This window comes from Nematostella vectensis, chromosome 12, assembly GCF_932526225.1.
Source record: "Nematostella vectensis chromosome 12, jaNemVect1.1, whole genome shotgun sequence".
Classification (NCBI taxonomy): domain Eukaryota; kingdom Metazoa; phylum Cnidaria; class Anthozoa; order Actiniaria; family Edwardsiidae; genus Nematostella; species Nematostella vectensis.
In genome coordinates, this window is record NC_064045.1 from 2,335,289 (window position 1) to 2,348,337 (window position 13,049).

Sequence of the window (13,049 nt, forward strand, 5' to 3'; positions counted from 1 at the left end):
GGGTATCGAATAAAAATACATGGGGTATTTTGCGATAAAAAAAAGTATTTTGAGTGATGATGTGGTCTTTGAACTTTTGTGCGATGTGGTGGTTCCTAAAAGAACCGTTTGTTTTTCAGCAGCCGAGTCCTGACTGCTCACTTGCTCTTTTTCTCGGTCTTCTTCGGGAGAAGAGATGCTTGGATGTTTGGTAGGACCCCGCCCTGCGCAATGGTAACACCATGCAATAACCTATTCAGCTCCTCGTCGTTTCTTACGGCAAGCTGTAGGTGACGCGGGATTATCCTCGTTTTCTTGTTGTCACGAGCAGCGTTACCGGCAAGCTCCAATATCTCAGCACTCAGATACTCTAGGACTGCAGCAAGGTATACAGGTGCACCGGCGCCTACTCTCTCAGCGTAGTTGCCCTTACGGAGGTGACGATGGATACGGCCGACGGGGAACTGAAGTCCGGCACGGGATGAGCGAGTCTTGGACTTGGTGCCCTTAGCTTTACCTTTGCCTCGGCCAGACATGACGATTTATATATAACTAAACAGTGGTTGAGTTGATTTAACGTCTGAATGTTGTGATGAGATCACTTAGCTGTACTGACTTTGCCTTTCTATTTATTCTGCATGCCGGATCGAAACGTAAAATTGCGTAAACAATAGATCTTTTGTTGTGTGTACAGCGCGTTTGCCGGTGCGCGGGGCGGTGACAAGCCGCATCTGCATATTAGCGAAAAACAGCCAATGGGATGGCTTCCATTCCGATCCGGTCAGTAACAATAGAGTTGTAAATAAAAGCGTACTCGCATCTCGAGTATTTACAATTTCTTTCTGAGAATCAGAAAATTAAGTTTCATTTGAGCACTCGGGCCTGTTAACAAACATCATGCCTCCTAAATCTGGTAAGAAACCCGAAGCATCTAAAGGCAAGAAAAACGTCGTAGCTGGTGACAAAAAGAAGCGCAAAGGTCGTCGCAAGGAGAGCTACGCCATCTACATTTACAAAGTTCTGAAGCAAGTTCATCCCGACACAGGAATCTCCAGCAAAGCAATGGGCATCATGAATTCGTTCGTGAACGATATATTCGAACGCATCGCTGCAGAGTCGTCTCGACTAGCGCACTACAACAAGAAGTCCACAATCAGCTCGCGAGAGATTCAGACTGCAATTCGCCTACTACTACCAGGGGAGCTTGCCAAACACGCCGTCAGCGAGGGGACCAAAGCCGTTACTAAGTACACCAGCAGCAAGTGATTCATTGCTCTATAGCAATAAAACGGCTCTTTTAGGAGCCACCACATAGAGAAAAGTTCAAGTCACATGCAATCTGACTATAACAAAACGAATATCCCCTGCCTCTCCCATAACAAACAACACAAAAACATATACACTACATATCTAGAGTCAACATGCACCTCTCCCTATAAAAAAAAAACAATAACAACCTCAACCGAAAGAGTACGCGCATACGCAAAACACCGAAAAGCAGATTTTTGATTCGTCGATAGAAAAAAAAATATAAAAGTCGCTTAAGGAATAGCATCGTTATTGTCAAGCATAAACAAGAAATGCAACCGCCACTAGACTCTATATTGATGATGATGTCTAGCTTCGAAATAAACACGGTTATATCTTTACGCGAGTTAAGACTCTATATTAGATGATAATGTTTAGATTCGATATAAACACAGTTTTATCTTAACGCGAGTTTGTGCAGAATCATTTAACTACAAATTTGTTGCGAAAGGCCTCCTATTGTTAGTTTTTTTTTTTACCTATTTGTTGGTATGTAAGTATTGGTTAGTTGTGCGTGGTTGTATGTTTGGTGCGCGAGTGATTGTTTAGTTTAGCGTTTCTAGTGTTTCTCTTATAACGAGATATTATCGATGCATTGGGACATGACTCTTGTCATATGTGGTGGTTCCTAAAAGAACCGTTTGTGTTTTGTTTTGAACTCTTGGAAGAGAAGTCGCTTAGCCACCGAAGCCGTACAGAGTGCGCCCTTGGCGCTTCAGGGCGTACACGACGTCCATCGCTGTGACGGTCTTTCTTTTGGCATGCTCTGTGTAAGTTACAGCATCTCGGATGACATTTTCAAGGAAAACCTTGAGGACACCACGGGTCTCCTCATAGATAAGACCGGAGATACGCTTCACACCGCCACGACGAGCAAGTCGGCGAATTGCAGGTTTGGTTATACCCTGGATATTATCACGCAGGATCTTTCGATGTCTCTTTGCTCCACCCTTGCCAAGACCTTTACCGCCTTTACCACGACCAGACATGTTTTTTTTTTCTGCTGTTTGATGAATGAGTGAGAAATGTTCACTTGTGCTTGAATGAGCAAATGATGTGATTCCCTACTTTGTTGCAATAGTTTATAATAGCAATCAGCCGACCTCTAAGGAAACGTACGGTGCCGAAATCTTAAGCTATGAGACAAAAGGCTAGACAACTCAACCAATCGTTAGTTTTTAGGTCATGAAATATGCATTCCGTGTTTTCGATCCGCCTCAGCCCCGCGCTCGGTATAAATAGCTCTAGAAAGCGACACGGTTTCCATCTAACGATTGCTCCATTGTAACACCTTGTAACATATTGTAACAAAAAATGGCTCGCACTAAGCAAACGGCTCGAAAATCAACTGGAGGCAAGGCTCCAAGAAAGCAGCTTGCGACCAAGGCAGCTCGTAAAAGCGCGCCAGCTACTGGAGGAGTGAAGAAACCTCACCGTTACAGACCTGGCACAGTCGCTCTCCGTGAGATCCGCCGATACCAGAAATCTACCGAGCTGTTGATCAGAAAGCTTCCTTTCCAGCGTCTAGTTCGAGAAATCGCACAAGATTTCAAGACCGATCTGAGATTCCAGAGCTCGGCCGTTATGGCTCTACAAGAAGCTAGTGAGGCCTACCTTGTTGGTTTATTTGAAGACACCAATCTCTGCGCTATTCACGCAAAACGAGTAACGATCATGCCGAAAGATATACAGCTCGCCCGCAGAATCCGAGGAGAACGGGCTTAGACACACCCAAGCTCATAAATTACAAACGGCTCTTTTAAGAGCCACCACATGATCAAAAGTCCAATATCAGTCTGCATCTCATTGTCTCAAACGACAATTCCCTTTCCCGTGTTTAGGTGGCATTTCTATGGCACATTCCTAGCATATATGGAACTCGGCCGTTCCTCTGACATTTTACATAATTTTACTCATGCATTTTATTGACGCCTCCTTAGAGTTGGCGCTTGTTTACAAAACAAGCCTAATTCGCGAGTGGTATGACTTCTCATAATTTGTTTTAAACTCTTCGTATCATTCGTACGGGATTGACTCACATTTAGAGAATTTCAAAGTTTGTGCGCTTATTTTTATGGTCACCATAAGAGAGTAAGATTTTGTTTAGGTGTGTGTGCGTGCGCGCGCTAGTAGAGAATAATCGCTCGGTGCGTAGCTCGCCGTTTTCTAAGTAACACCGCCAAAGTAACCGCCCGTGCCGCTTAAAGTTTTGTCACCGAATACGTGCTGTTTATGTGGTTTAAGGGCATCTTCTAGAATAAGGGTATCGAATAAAAATACATGGGGTATTTTGCGATAAAAAAAAGTATTTTGAGTGATGATGTGGTCTTTGAACTTTTGTGCGATGTGGTGGTTCCTAAAAGAACCGTTTGTTTTTCAGCAGCCGAGTCCTGACTGCTCACTTGCTCTTTTTCTCGGTCTTCTTCGGGAGAAGAGATGCTTGGATGTTTGGTAGGACCCCGCCCTGCGCAATGGTAACACCATGCAATAACCTATTCAGCTCCTCGTCGTTTCTTACGGCAAGCTGTAGGTGACGCGGGATTATCCTCGTTTTCTTGTTGTCACGAGCAGCGTTACCGGCAAGCTCCAATATCTCAGCACTCAGATACTCTAGGACTGCAGCAAGGTATACAGGTGCACCGGCGCCTACTCTCTCAGCGTAGTTGCCCTTACGGAGGTGACGATGGATACGGCCGACGGGGAACTGAAGTCCGGCACGGGATGAGCGAGTCTTGGACTTGGTGCCCTTAGCTTTACCTTTGCCTCGGCCAGACATGACGATTTATATATAACTAAACAGTGGTTGAGTTGATTTAACGTCTGAATGTTGTGATGAGATCACTTAGCTGTACTGACTTTGCCTTTCTATTTATTCTGCATGCCGGATCGAAACGTAAAATTGCGTAAACAATAGATCTTTTGTTGTGTGTACAGCGCGTTTGCCGGTGCGCGGGGCGGTGACAAGCCGCATCTGCATATTAGCGAAAAACAGCCAATGGGATGGCTTCCATTCCGATCCGGTCAGTAACAATAGAGTTGTAAATAAAAGCGTACTCGCATCTCGAGTATTTACAATTTCTTTCTGAGAATCAGAAAATTAAGTTTCATTTGAGCACTCGGGCCTGTTAACAAACATCATGCCTCCTAAATCTGGTAAGAAACCCGAAGCATCTAAAGGCAAGAAAAACGTCGTAGCTGGTGACAAAAAGAAGCGCAAAGGTCGTCGCAAGGAGAGCTACGCCATCTACATTTACAAAGTTCTGAAGCAAGTTCATCCCGACACAGGAATCTCCAGCAAAGCAATGGGCATCATGAATTCGTTCGTGAACGATATATTCGAACGCATCGCTGCAGAGTCGTCTCGACTAGCGCACTACAACAAGAAGTCCACAATCAGCTCGCGAGAGATTCAGACTGCAATTCGCCTACTACTACCAGGGGAGCTTGCCAAACACGCCGTCAGCGAGGGGACCAAAGCCGTTACTAAGTACACCAGCAGCAAGTGATTCATTGCTCTATAGCAATAAAACGGCTCTTTTAGGAGCCACCACATAGAGAAAAGTTCAAGTCACATGCAATCTGACTATAACAAAACGAATATCCCCTGCCTCTCCCATAACAAACAACACAAAAACATATACACTACATATCTAGAGTCAACATGCACCTCTCCCTATAAAAAAAAAACAATAACAACCTCAACCGAAAGAGTACGCGCATACGCAAAACACCGAAAAGCAGATTTTTGATTCGTCGATAGAAAAAAAAATATAAAAGTCGCTTAAGGAATAGCATCGTTATTGTCAAGCATAAACAAGAAATGCAACCGCCACTAGACTCTATATTGATGATGATGTCTAGCTTCGAAATAAACACGGTTATATCTTTACGCGAGTTAAGACTCTATATTAGATGATAATGTTTAGATTCGATATAAACACAGTTTTATCTTAACGCGAGTTTGTGCAGAATCATTTAACTACAAATTTGTTGCGAAAGGCCTCCTATTGTTAGCTTGTTTTTTTACCTATTTGTTGGTATGTAAGTATTGGTTAGTTGTGCGTGGTTGTATGTTTGGTGCGCGAGTGATTGTTTAGTTTAGCGTTTCTAGTGTTTCTCTTATAACGAGATATTATCGATGCATTGGGACATGACTCTTGTCATATGTGGTGGTTCCTAAAAGAACCGTTTGTGTTTTGTTTTGAACTCTTGGAAGAGAAGTCGCTTAGCCACCGAAGCCGTACAGAGTGCGCCCTTGGCGCTTCAGGGCGTACACGACGTCCATCGCTGTGACGGTCTTTCTTTTGGCATGCTCTGTGTAAGTTACAGCATCTCGGATGACATTTTCAAGGAAAACCTTGAGGACACCACGGGTCTCCTCATAGATAAGACCGGAGATACGCTTCACACCGCCACGACGAGCAAGTCGGCGAATTGCAGGTTTGGTTATACCCTGGATATTATCACGCAGGATCTTTCGATGTCTCTTTGCTCCACCCTTGCCAAGACCTTTACCGCCTTTACCACGACCAGACATGTTTTTTTTTTTCTGCTGTTTGATGAATGAGTGAGAAATGTTCACTTGTGCTTGAATGAGCAAATGATGTGATTCCCTACTTTGTTGCAATAGTTTATAATAGCAATCAGCCGACCTCTAAGGAAACGTACGGTGCCGAAATCTTAAGCTATGAGACAAAAGGCTAGACAACTCAACCAATCGTTAGTTTTTAGGTCATGAAATATGCATTCCGTGTTTTCGATCCGCCTCAGCCCCGCGCTCGGTATAAATAGCTCTAGAAAGCGACACGGTTTCCATCTAACGATTGCTCCATTGTAACACCTTGTAACATATTGTAACAAAAAATGGCTCGCACTAAGCAAACGGCTCGAAAATCAACTGGAGGCAAGGCTCCAAGAAAGCAGCTTGCGACCAAGGCAGCTCGTAAAAGCGCGCCAGCTACTGGAGGAGTGAAGAAACCTCACCGTTACAGACCTGGCACAGTCGCTCTCCGTGAGATCCGCCGATACCAGAAATCTACCGAGCTGTTGATCAGAAAGCTTCCTTTCCAGCGTCTAGTTCGAGAAATCGCACAAGATTTCAAGACCGATCTGAGATTCCAGAGCTCGGCCGTTATGGCTCTACAAGAAGCTAGTGAGGCCTACCTTGTTGGTTTATTTGAAGACACCAATCTCTGCGCTATTCACGCAAAACGAGTAACGATCATGCCGAAAGATATACAGCTCGCCCGCAGAATCCGAGGAGAACGGGCTTAGACACACCCAAGCTCATAAATTACAAACGGCTCTTTTAAGAGCCACCACATGATCAAAAGTCCAATATCAGTCTGCATCTCATTGTCTCAAACGACAATTCCCTTTCCCGTGTTTAGGTGGCATTTCTATGGCACATTCCTAGCATATATGGAACTCGGCCGTTCCTCTGACATTTTACATAATTTTACTCATGCATTTTATTGACGCCTCCTTAGAGTTGGCGCTTGTTTACAAAACAAGCCTAATTCGCGAGTGGTATGACTTCTCATAATTTGTTTTAAACTCTTCGTATCATTCGTACGGGATTGACTCACATTTAGAGAATTTCAAAGTTTGTGCGCTTATTTTTATGGTCACCATAAGAGAGTAAGATTTTGTTTAGGTGTGTGTGCGTGCGCGCGCTAGTAGAGAATAATCGCTCGGTGCGTAGCTCGCCGTTTTCTAAGTAACACCGCCAAAGTAACCGCCCGTGCCGCTTAAAGTTTTGTCACCGAATACGTGCTGTTTATGTGGTTTAAGGGCATCTTCTAGAATAAGGGTATCGAATAAAAATACATGGGGTATTTTGCGATAAAAAAAAGTATTTTGAGTGATGATGTGGTCTTTGAACTTTTGTGCGATGTGGTGGTTCCTAAAAGAACCGTTTGTTTTTCAGCAGCCGAGTCCTGACTGCTCACTTGCTCTTTTTCTCGGTCTTCTTCGGGAGAAGAGATGCTTGGATGTTTGGTAGGACCCCGCCCTGCGCAATGGTAACACCATGCAATAACCTATTCAGCTCCTCGTCGTTTCTTACGGCAAGCTGTAGGTGACGCGGGATTATCCTCGTTTTCTTGTTGTCACGAGCAGCGTTACCGGCAAGCTCCAATATCTCAGCACTCAGATACTCTAGGACTGCAGCAAGGTATACAGGTGCACCGGCGCCTACTCTCTCAGCGTAGTTGCCCTTACGGAGGTGACGATGGATACGGCCGACGGGGAACTGAAGTCCGGCACGGGATGAGCGAGTCTTGGACTTGGTGCCCTTAGCTTTACCTTTGCCTCGGCCAGACATGACGATTTATATATAACTAAACAGTGGTTGAGTTGATTTAACGTCTGAATGTTGTGATGAGATCACTTAGCTGTACTGACTTTGCCTTTCTATTTATTCTGCATGCCGGATCGAAACGTAAAATTGCGTAAACAATAGATCTTTTGTTGTGTGTACAGCGCGTTTGCCGGTGCGCGGGGCGGTGACAAGCCGCATCTGCATATTAGCGAAAAACAGCCAATGGGATGGCTTCCATTCCGATCCGGTCAGTAACAATAGAGTTGTAAATAAAAGCGTACTCGCATCTCGAGTATTTACAATTTCTTTCTGAGAATCAGAAAATTAAGTTTCATTTGAGCACTCGGGCCTGTTAACAAACATCATGCCTCCTAAATCTGGTAAGAAACCCGAAGCATCTAAAGGCAAGAAAAACGTCGTAGCTGGTGACAAAAAGAAGCGCAAAGGTCGTCGCAAGGAGAGCTACGCCATCTACATTTACAAAGTTCTGAAGCAAGTTCATCCCGACACAGGAATCTCCAGCAAAGCAATGGGCATCATGAATTCGTTCGTGAACGATATATTCGAACGCATCGCTGCAGAGTCGTCTCGACTAGCGCACTACAACAAGAAGTCCACAATCAGCTCGCGAGAGATTCAGACTGCAATTCGCCTACTACTACCAGGGGAGCTTGCCAAACACGCCGTCAGCGAGGGGACCAAAGCCGTTACTAAGTACACCAGCAGCAAGTGATTCATTGCTCTATAGCAATAAAACGGCTCTTTTAGGAGCCACCACATAGAGAAAAGTTCAAGTCACATGCAATCTGACTATAACAAAACGAATATCCCCTGCCTCTCCCATAACAAACAACACAAAAACATATACACTACATATCTAGAGTCAACATGCACCTCTCCCTATAAAAAAAAAACAATAACAACCTCAACCGAAAGAGTACGCGCATACGCAAAACACCGAAAAGCAGATTTTTGATTCGTCGATAGAAAAAAAAATATAAAAGTCGCTTAAGGAATAGCATCGTTATTGTCAAGCATAAACAAGAAATGCAACCGCCACTAGACTCTATATTGATGATGATGTCTAGCTTCGAAATAAACACGGTTATATCTTTACGCGAGTTAAGACTCTATATTAGATGATAATGTTTAGATTCGATATAAACACAGTTTTATCTTAACGCGAGTTTGTGCAGAATCATTTAACTACAAATTTGTTGCGAAAGGCCTCCTATTGTTAGCTTGTTTCTTTACCTATTTGTTGGTATGTAAGTATTGGTTAGTTGTGCGTGGTTGTATGTTTGGTGCGCGAGTGATTGTTTAGTTTAGCGTTTCTAGTGTTTCTCTTATAACGAGATATTATCGATGCATTGGGACATGACTCTTGTCATATGTGGTGGTTCCTAAAAGAACCGTTTGTGTTTTGTTTTGAACTCTTGGAAGAGAAGTCGCTTAGCCACCGAAGCCGTACAGAGTGCGCCCTTGGCGCTTCAGGGCGTACACGACGTCCATCGCTGTGACGGTCTTTCTTTTGGCATGCTCTGTGTAAGTTACAGCATCTCGGATGACATTTTCAAGGAAAACCTTGAGGACACCACGGGTCTCCTCATAGATAAGACCGGAGATACGCTTCACACCGCCACGACGAGCAAGTCGGCGAATTGCAGGTTTGGTTATACCCTGGATATTATCACGCAGGATCTTTCGATGTCTCTTTGCTCCACCCTTGCCAAGACCTTTACCGCCTTTACCACGACCAGACATGTTTTTTTTTTCTGCTGTTTGATGAATGAGTGAGAAATGTTCACTTGTGCTTGAATGAGCAAATGATGTGATTCCCTACTTTGTTGCAATAGTTTATAATAGCAATCAGCCGACCTCTAAGGAAACGTACGGTGCCGAAATCTTAAGCTATGAGACAAAAGGCTAGACAACTCAACCAATCGTTAGTTTTTAGGTCATGAAATATGCATTCCGTGTTTTCGATCCGCCTCAGCCCCGCGCTCGGTATAAATAGCTCTAGAAAGCGACACGGTTTCCATCTAACGATTGCTCCATTGTAACACCTTGTAACATATTGTAACAAAAAATGGCTCGCACTAAGCAAACGGCTCGAAAATCAACTGGAGGCAAGGCTCCAAGAAAGCAGCTTGCGACCAAGGCAGCTCGTAAAAGCGCGCCAGCTACTGGAGGAGTGAAGAAACCTCACCGTTACAGACCTGGCACAGTCGCTCTCCGTGAGATCCGCCGATACCAGAAATCTACCGAGCTGTTGATCAGAAAGCTTCCTTTCCAGCGTCCTAGTTCGAGAAATCGCACAAGATTTCAAGACCGATCTGAGATTCCAGAGCTCGGCCGTTATGGCTCTACAAGAAGCTAGTGAGGCCTACCTTGTTGGTTTATTTGAAGACACCAATCTCTGCGCTATTCACGCAAAACGAGTAACGATCATGCCGAAAGATATACAGCTCGCCCGCAGAATCCGAGGAGAACGGGCTTAGACACACCCAAGCTCATAAATTACAAACGGCTCTTTTAAGAGCCACCACATGATCAAAAGTCCAATATCAGTCTGCATCTCATTGTCTCAAACGACAATTCCCTTTCCCGTGTTTAGGTGGCATTTCTATGGCACATTCCTAGCATATATGGAACTCGGCCGTTCCTCTGACATTTTACATAATTTTACTCATGCATTTTATTGACGCCTCCTTAGAGTTGGCGCTTGTTTACAAAACAAGCCTAATTCGCGAGTGGTATGACTTCTCATAATTTGTTTTAAACTCTTCGTATCATTCGTACGGGATTGACTCACATTTAGAGAATTTCAAAGTTTGTGCGCTTATTTTTATGGTCACCATAAGAGAGTAAGATTTTGTTTAGGTGTGTGTGCGTGCGCGCGCTAGTAGAGAATAATCGCTCGGTGCGTAGCTCGCCGTTTTCTAAGTAACACCGCCAAAGTAACCGCCCGTGCCGCTTAAAGTTTTGTCACCGAATACGTGCTGTTTATGTGGTTTAAGGGCATCTTCTAGAATAAGGGTATCGAATAAAAATACATGGGGTATTTTGCGATAAAAAAAAGTATTTTGAGTGATGATGTGGTCTTTGAACTTTTGTGCGATGTGGTGGTTCCTAAAAGAACCGTTTGTTTTTCAGCAGCCGAGTCCTGACTGCTCACTTGCTCTTTTTCTCGGTCTTCTTCGGGAGAAGAGATGCTTGGATGTTTGGTAGGACCCCGCCCTGCGCAATGGTAACACCATGCAATAACCTATTCAGCTCCTCGTCGTTTCTTACGGCAAGCTGTAGGTGACGCGGGATTATCCTCGTTTTCTTGTTGTCACGAGCAGCGTTACCGGCAAGCTCCAATATCTCAGCACTCAGATACTCTAGGACTGCAGCAAGGTATACAGGTGCACCGGCGCCTACTCTCTCAGCGTAGTTGCCCTTACGGAGGTGACGATGGATACGGCCGACGGGGAACTGAAGTCCGGCACGGGATGAGCGAGTCTTGGACTTGGTGCCCTTAGCTTTACCTTTGCCTCGGCCAGACATGACGATTTATATATAACTAAACAGTGGTTGAGTTGATTTAACGTCTGAATGTTGTGATGAGATCACTTAGCTGTACTGACTTTGCCTTTCTATTTATTCTGCATGCCGGATCGAAACGTAAAATTGCGTAAACAATAGATCTTTTGTTGTGTGTACAGCGCGTTTGCCGGTGCGCGGGGCGGTGACAAGCCGCATCTGCATATTAGCGAAAAACAGCCAATGGGATGGCTTCCATTCCGATCCGGTCAGTAACAATAGAGTTGTAAATAAAAGCGTACTCGCATCTCGAGTATTTACAATTTCTTTCTGAGAATCAGAAAATTAAGTTTCATTTGAGCACTCGGGCCTGTTAACAAACATCATGCCTCCTAAATCTGGTAAGAAACCCGAAGCATCTAAAGGCAAGAAAAACGTCGTAGCTGGTGACAAAAAGAAGCGCAAAGGTCGTCGCAAGGAGAGCTACGCCATCTACATTTACAAAGTTCTGAAGCAAGTTCATCCCGACACAGGAATCTCCAGCAAAGCAATGGGCATCATGAATTCGTTCGTGAACGATATATTCGAACGCATCGCTGCAGAGTCGTCTCGACTAGCGCACTACAACAAGAAGTCCACAATCAGCTCGCGAGAGATTCAGACTGCAATTCGCCTACTACTACCAGGGGAGCTTGCCAAACACGCCGTCAGCGAGGGGACCAAAGCCGTTACTAAGTACACCAGCAGCAAGTGATTCATTGCTCTATAGCAATAAAACGGCTCTTTTAGGAGCCACCACATAGAGAAAAGTTCAAGTCACATGCAATCTGACTATAACAAAACGAATATCCCCTGCCTCTCCCATAACAAACAACACAAAAACATATACACTACATATCTAGAGTCAACATGCACCTCTCCCTATAAAAAAAAACAATAACAACCTCAACCGAAAGAGTACGCGCATACGCAAAACACCGAAAAGCAGATTTTTGATTCGTCGATAGAAAAAAAAATATAAAAGTCGCTTAAGGAATAGCATCGTTATTGTCAAGCATAAACAAGAAATGCAACCGCCACTAGACTCTATATTGATGATGATGTCTAGCTTCGAAATAAACACGGTTATATCTTTACGCGAGTTAAGACTCTATATTAGATGATAATGTTTAGATTCGATATAAACACAGTTTTATCTTAACGCGAGTTTGTGCAGAATCATTTAACTACAAATTTGTTGCGAAAGGCCTCCTATTGTTAGCTTGTTTCTTTACCTATTTGTTGGTATGTAAGTATTGGTTAGTTGTGCGTGGTTGTATGTTTGGTGCGCGAGTGATTGTTTAGTTTAGCGTTTCTAGTGTTTCTCTTATAACGAGATATTATCGATGCATTGGGACATGACTCTTGTCATATGTGGTGGTTCCTAAAAGAACCGTTTGTGTTTTGTTTTGAACTCTTGGAAGAGAAGTCGCTTAGCCACCGAAGCCGTACAGAGTGCGCCCTTGGCGCTTCAGGGCGTACACGACGTCCATCGCTGTGACGGTCTTTCTTTTGGCATGCTCTGTGTAAGTTACAGCATCTCGGATGACATTTTCAAGGAAAACCTTGAGGACACCACGGGTCTCCTCATAGATAAGACCGGAGATACGCTTCACACCGCCACGACGAGCAAGTCGGCGAATTGCAGGTTTGGTTATACCCTGGATATTATCACGCAGGATCTTTCGATGTCTCTTTGCTCCACCCTTGCCAAGACCTTTACCGCCTTTACCACGACCAGACATGTTTTTTTTTTTCTGCTGTTTGATGAATGAGTGAGAAATGTTCACTTGTGCTTGAATGAGCAAATGATGTGATTCCCTACTTTGTTGCAATAGTTTATAATAGCAATCAGCCGACCTCTAAGGAAACG

General features: G+C 44.2%; 14 protein-coding genes and 1 pseudogene across 14 annotated transcripts; 7 read left to right on the forward strand and 8 right to left on the reverse strand.

Annotated features, from left to right (window-relative positions):
• Positions 1–86: 86 nt before the first annotated feature.
• On the reverse strand, positions 87–615 carry LOC125557180 (histone H2A-like). The gene has a single exon (XM_048719541.1). The coding sequence runs from the start codon at positions 513–515 to the stop codon at positions 138–140; it is 378 nt and encodes a 125-aa protein (XP_048575498.1). The 5' UTR covers positions 516–615; the 3' UTR covers positions 87–137.
• A 261-nt stretch (positions 616–876) lies between these two features.
• Positions 877–1,245, forward strand: LOC125557485 (late histone H2B.L4-like). Its single transcript, XM_048720129.1, has one exon. The coding sequence runs from the start codon at positions 877–879 to the stop codon at positions 1,243–1,245; it is 369 nt and encodes a 122-aa protein (XP_048576086.1).
• Positions 1,246–1,906: 661 nt separating this feature from the next.
• Positions 1,907–2,372, reverse strand: LOC125557221 (histone H4). The gene has a single exon (XM_048719574.1). It carries the CDS (start codon positions 2,274–2,276, stop codon positions 1,965–1,967), a length of 312 nt encoding a protein of 103 aa, XP_048575531.1. The 5' UTR covers positions 2,277–2,372; the 3' UTR covers positions 1,907–1,964.
• A 133-nt stretch (positions 2,373–2,505) lies between these two features.
• Positions 2,506–3,457, forward strand: LOC125557158 (histone H3-like). The gene is made up of 2 exons (XM_048719513.1): positions 2,506–3,001; positions 3,245–3,457. Exons 1-2 carry the CDS (start codon positions 2,602–2,604, stop codon positions 3,271–3,273), a joined length of 429 nt encoding a protein of 142 aa, XP_048575470.1. The 5' UTR covers positions 2,506–2,601; the 3' UTR covers positions 3,274–3,457.
• Positions 3,458–3,634: 177 nt separating this feature from the next.
• Positions 3,635–4,163, reverse strand: LOC125557181 (histone H2A-like). The gene has a single exon (XM_048719542.1). It carries the CDS (start codon positions 4,061–4,063, stop codon positions 3,686–3,688), a length of 378 nt encoding a protein of 125 aa, XP_048575499.1. The 5' UTR covers positions 4,064–4,163; the 3' UTR covers positions 3,635–3,685.
• A 261-nt stretch (positions 4,164–4,424) lies between these two features.
• On the forward strand, positions 4,425–4,793 carry LOC125557487 (late histone H2B.L4-like). Its single transcript, XM_048720130.1, has one exon. It carries the CDS (start codon positions 4,425–4,427, stop codon positions 4,791–4,793), a length of 369 nt encoding a protein of 122 aa, XP_048576087.1.
• A 661-nt stretch (positions 4,794–5,454) lies between these two features.
• Positions 5,455–5,929, reverse strand: LOC125557225 (histone H4). Its single transcript, XM_048719577.1, has one exon. The coding sequence runs from the start codon at positions 5,822–5,824 to the stop codon at positions 5,513–5,515; it is 312 nt and encodes a 103-aa protein (XP_048575534.1). The 5' UTR covers positions 5,825–5,929; the 3' UTR covers positions 5,455–5,512.
• A 125-nt stretch (positions 5,930–6,054) lies between these two features.
• LOC125557157 (histone H3-like) lies at positions 6,055–7,006 on the forward strand. The gene is made up of 2 exons (XM_048719512.1): positions 6,055–6,550; positions 6,794–7,006. Exons 1-2 carry the CDS (start codon positions 6,151–6,153, stop codon positions 6,820–6,822), a joined length of 429 nt encoding a protein of 142 aa, XP_048575469.1. The 5' UTR covers positions 6,055–6,150; the 3' UTR covers positions 6,823–7,006.
• Positions 7,007–7,183: 177 nt separating this feature from the next.
• Positions 7,184–7,712, reverse strand: LOC125557182 (histone H2A-like). The gene has a single exon (XM_048719543.1). It carries the CDS (start codon positions 7,610–7,612, stop codon positions 7,235–7,237), a length of 378 nt encoding a protein of 125 aa, XP_048575500.1. The 5' UTR covers positions 7,613–7,712; the 3' UTR covers positions 7,184–7,234.
• Positions 7,713–7,973: 261 nt separating this feature from the next.
• Positions 7,974–8,342, forward strand: LOC125557488 (late histone H2B.L4-like). The gene has a single exon (XM_048720131.1). It carries the CDS (start codon positions 7,974–7,976, stop codon positions 8,340–8,342), a length of 369 nt encoding a protein of 122 aa, XP_048576088.1.
• Positions 8,343–9,003: 661 nt separating this feature from the next.
• On the reverse strand, positions 9,004–9,469 carry LOC125557227 (histone H4). The gene has a single exon (XM_048719579.1). The coding sequence runs from the start codon at positions 9,371–9,373 to the stop codon at positions 9,062–9,064; it is 312 nt and encodes a 103-aa protein (XP_048575536.1). The 5' UTR covers positions 9,374–9,469; the 3' UTR covers positions 9,004–9,061.
• A 133-nt stretch (positions 9,470–9,602) lies between these two features.
• LOC125557167 lies at positions 9,603–10,555 on the forward strand (annotated as a pseudogene).
• Positions 10,556–10,783: 228 nt separating this feature from the next.
• Positions 10,784–11,161, reverse strand: LOC125557489 (histone H2A-like). Its single transcript, XM_048720132.1, has one exon. The coding sequence runs from the start codon at positions 11,159–11,161 to the stop codon at positions 10,784–10,786; it is 378 nt and encodes a 125-aa protein (XP_048576089.1).
• Positions 11,162–11,522: 361 nt separating this feature from the next.
• On the forward strand, positions 11,523–11,891 carry LOC125557490 (late histone H2B.L4-like). The gene has a single exon (XM_048720133.1). It carries the CDS (start codon positions 11,523–11,525, stop codon positions 11,889–11,891), a length of 369 nt encoding a protein of 122 aa, XP_048576090.1.
• A 718-nt stretch (positions 11,892–12,609) lies between these two features.
• LOC125557491 (histone H4) lies at positions 12,610–12,921 on the reverse strand. The gene has a single exon (XM_048720134.1). It carries the CDS (start codon positions 12,919–12,921, stop codon positions 12,610–12,612), a length of 312 nt encoding a protein of 103 aa, XP_048576091.1.
• Positions 12,922–13,049: the final 128 nt, after the last annotated feature.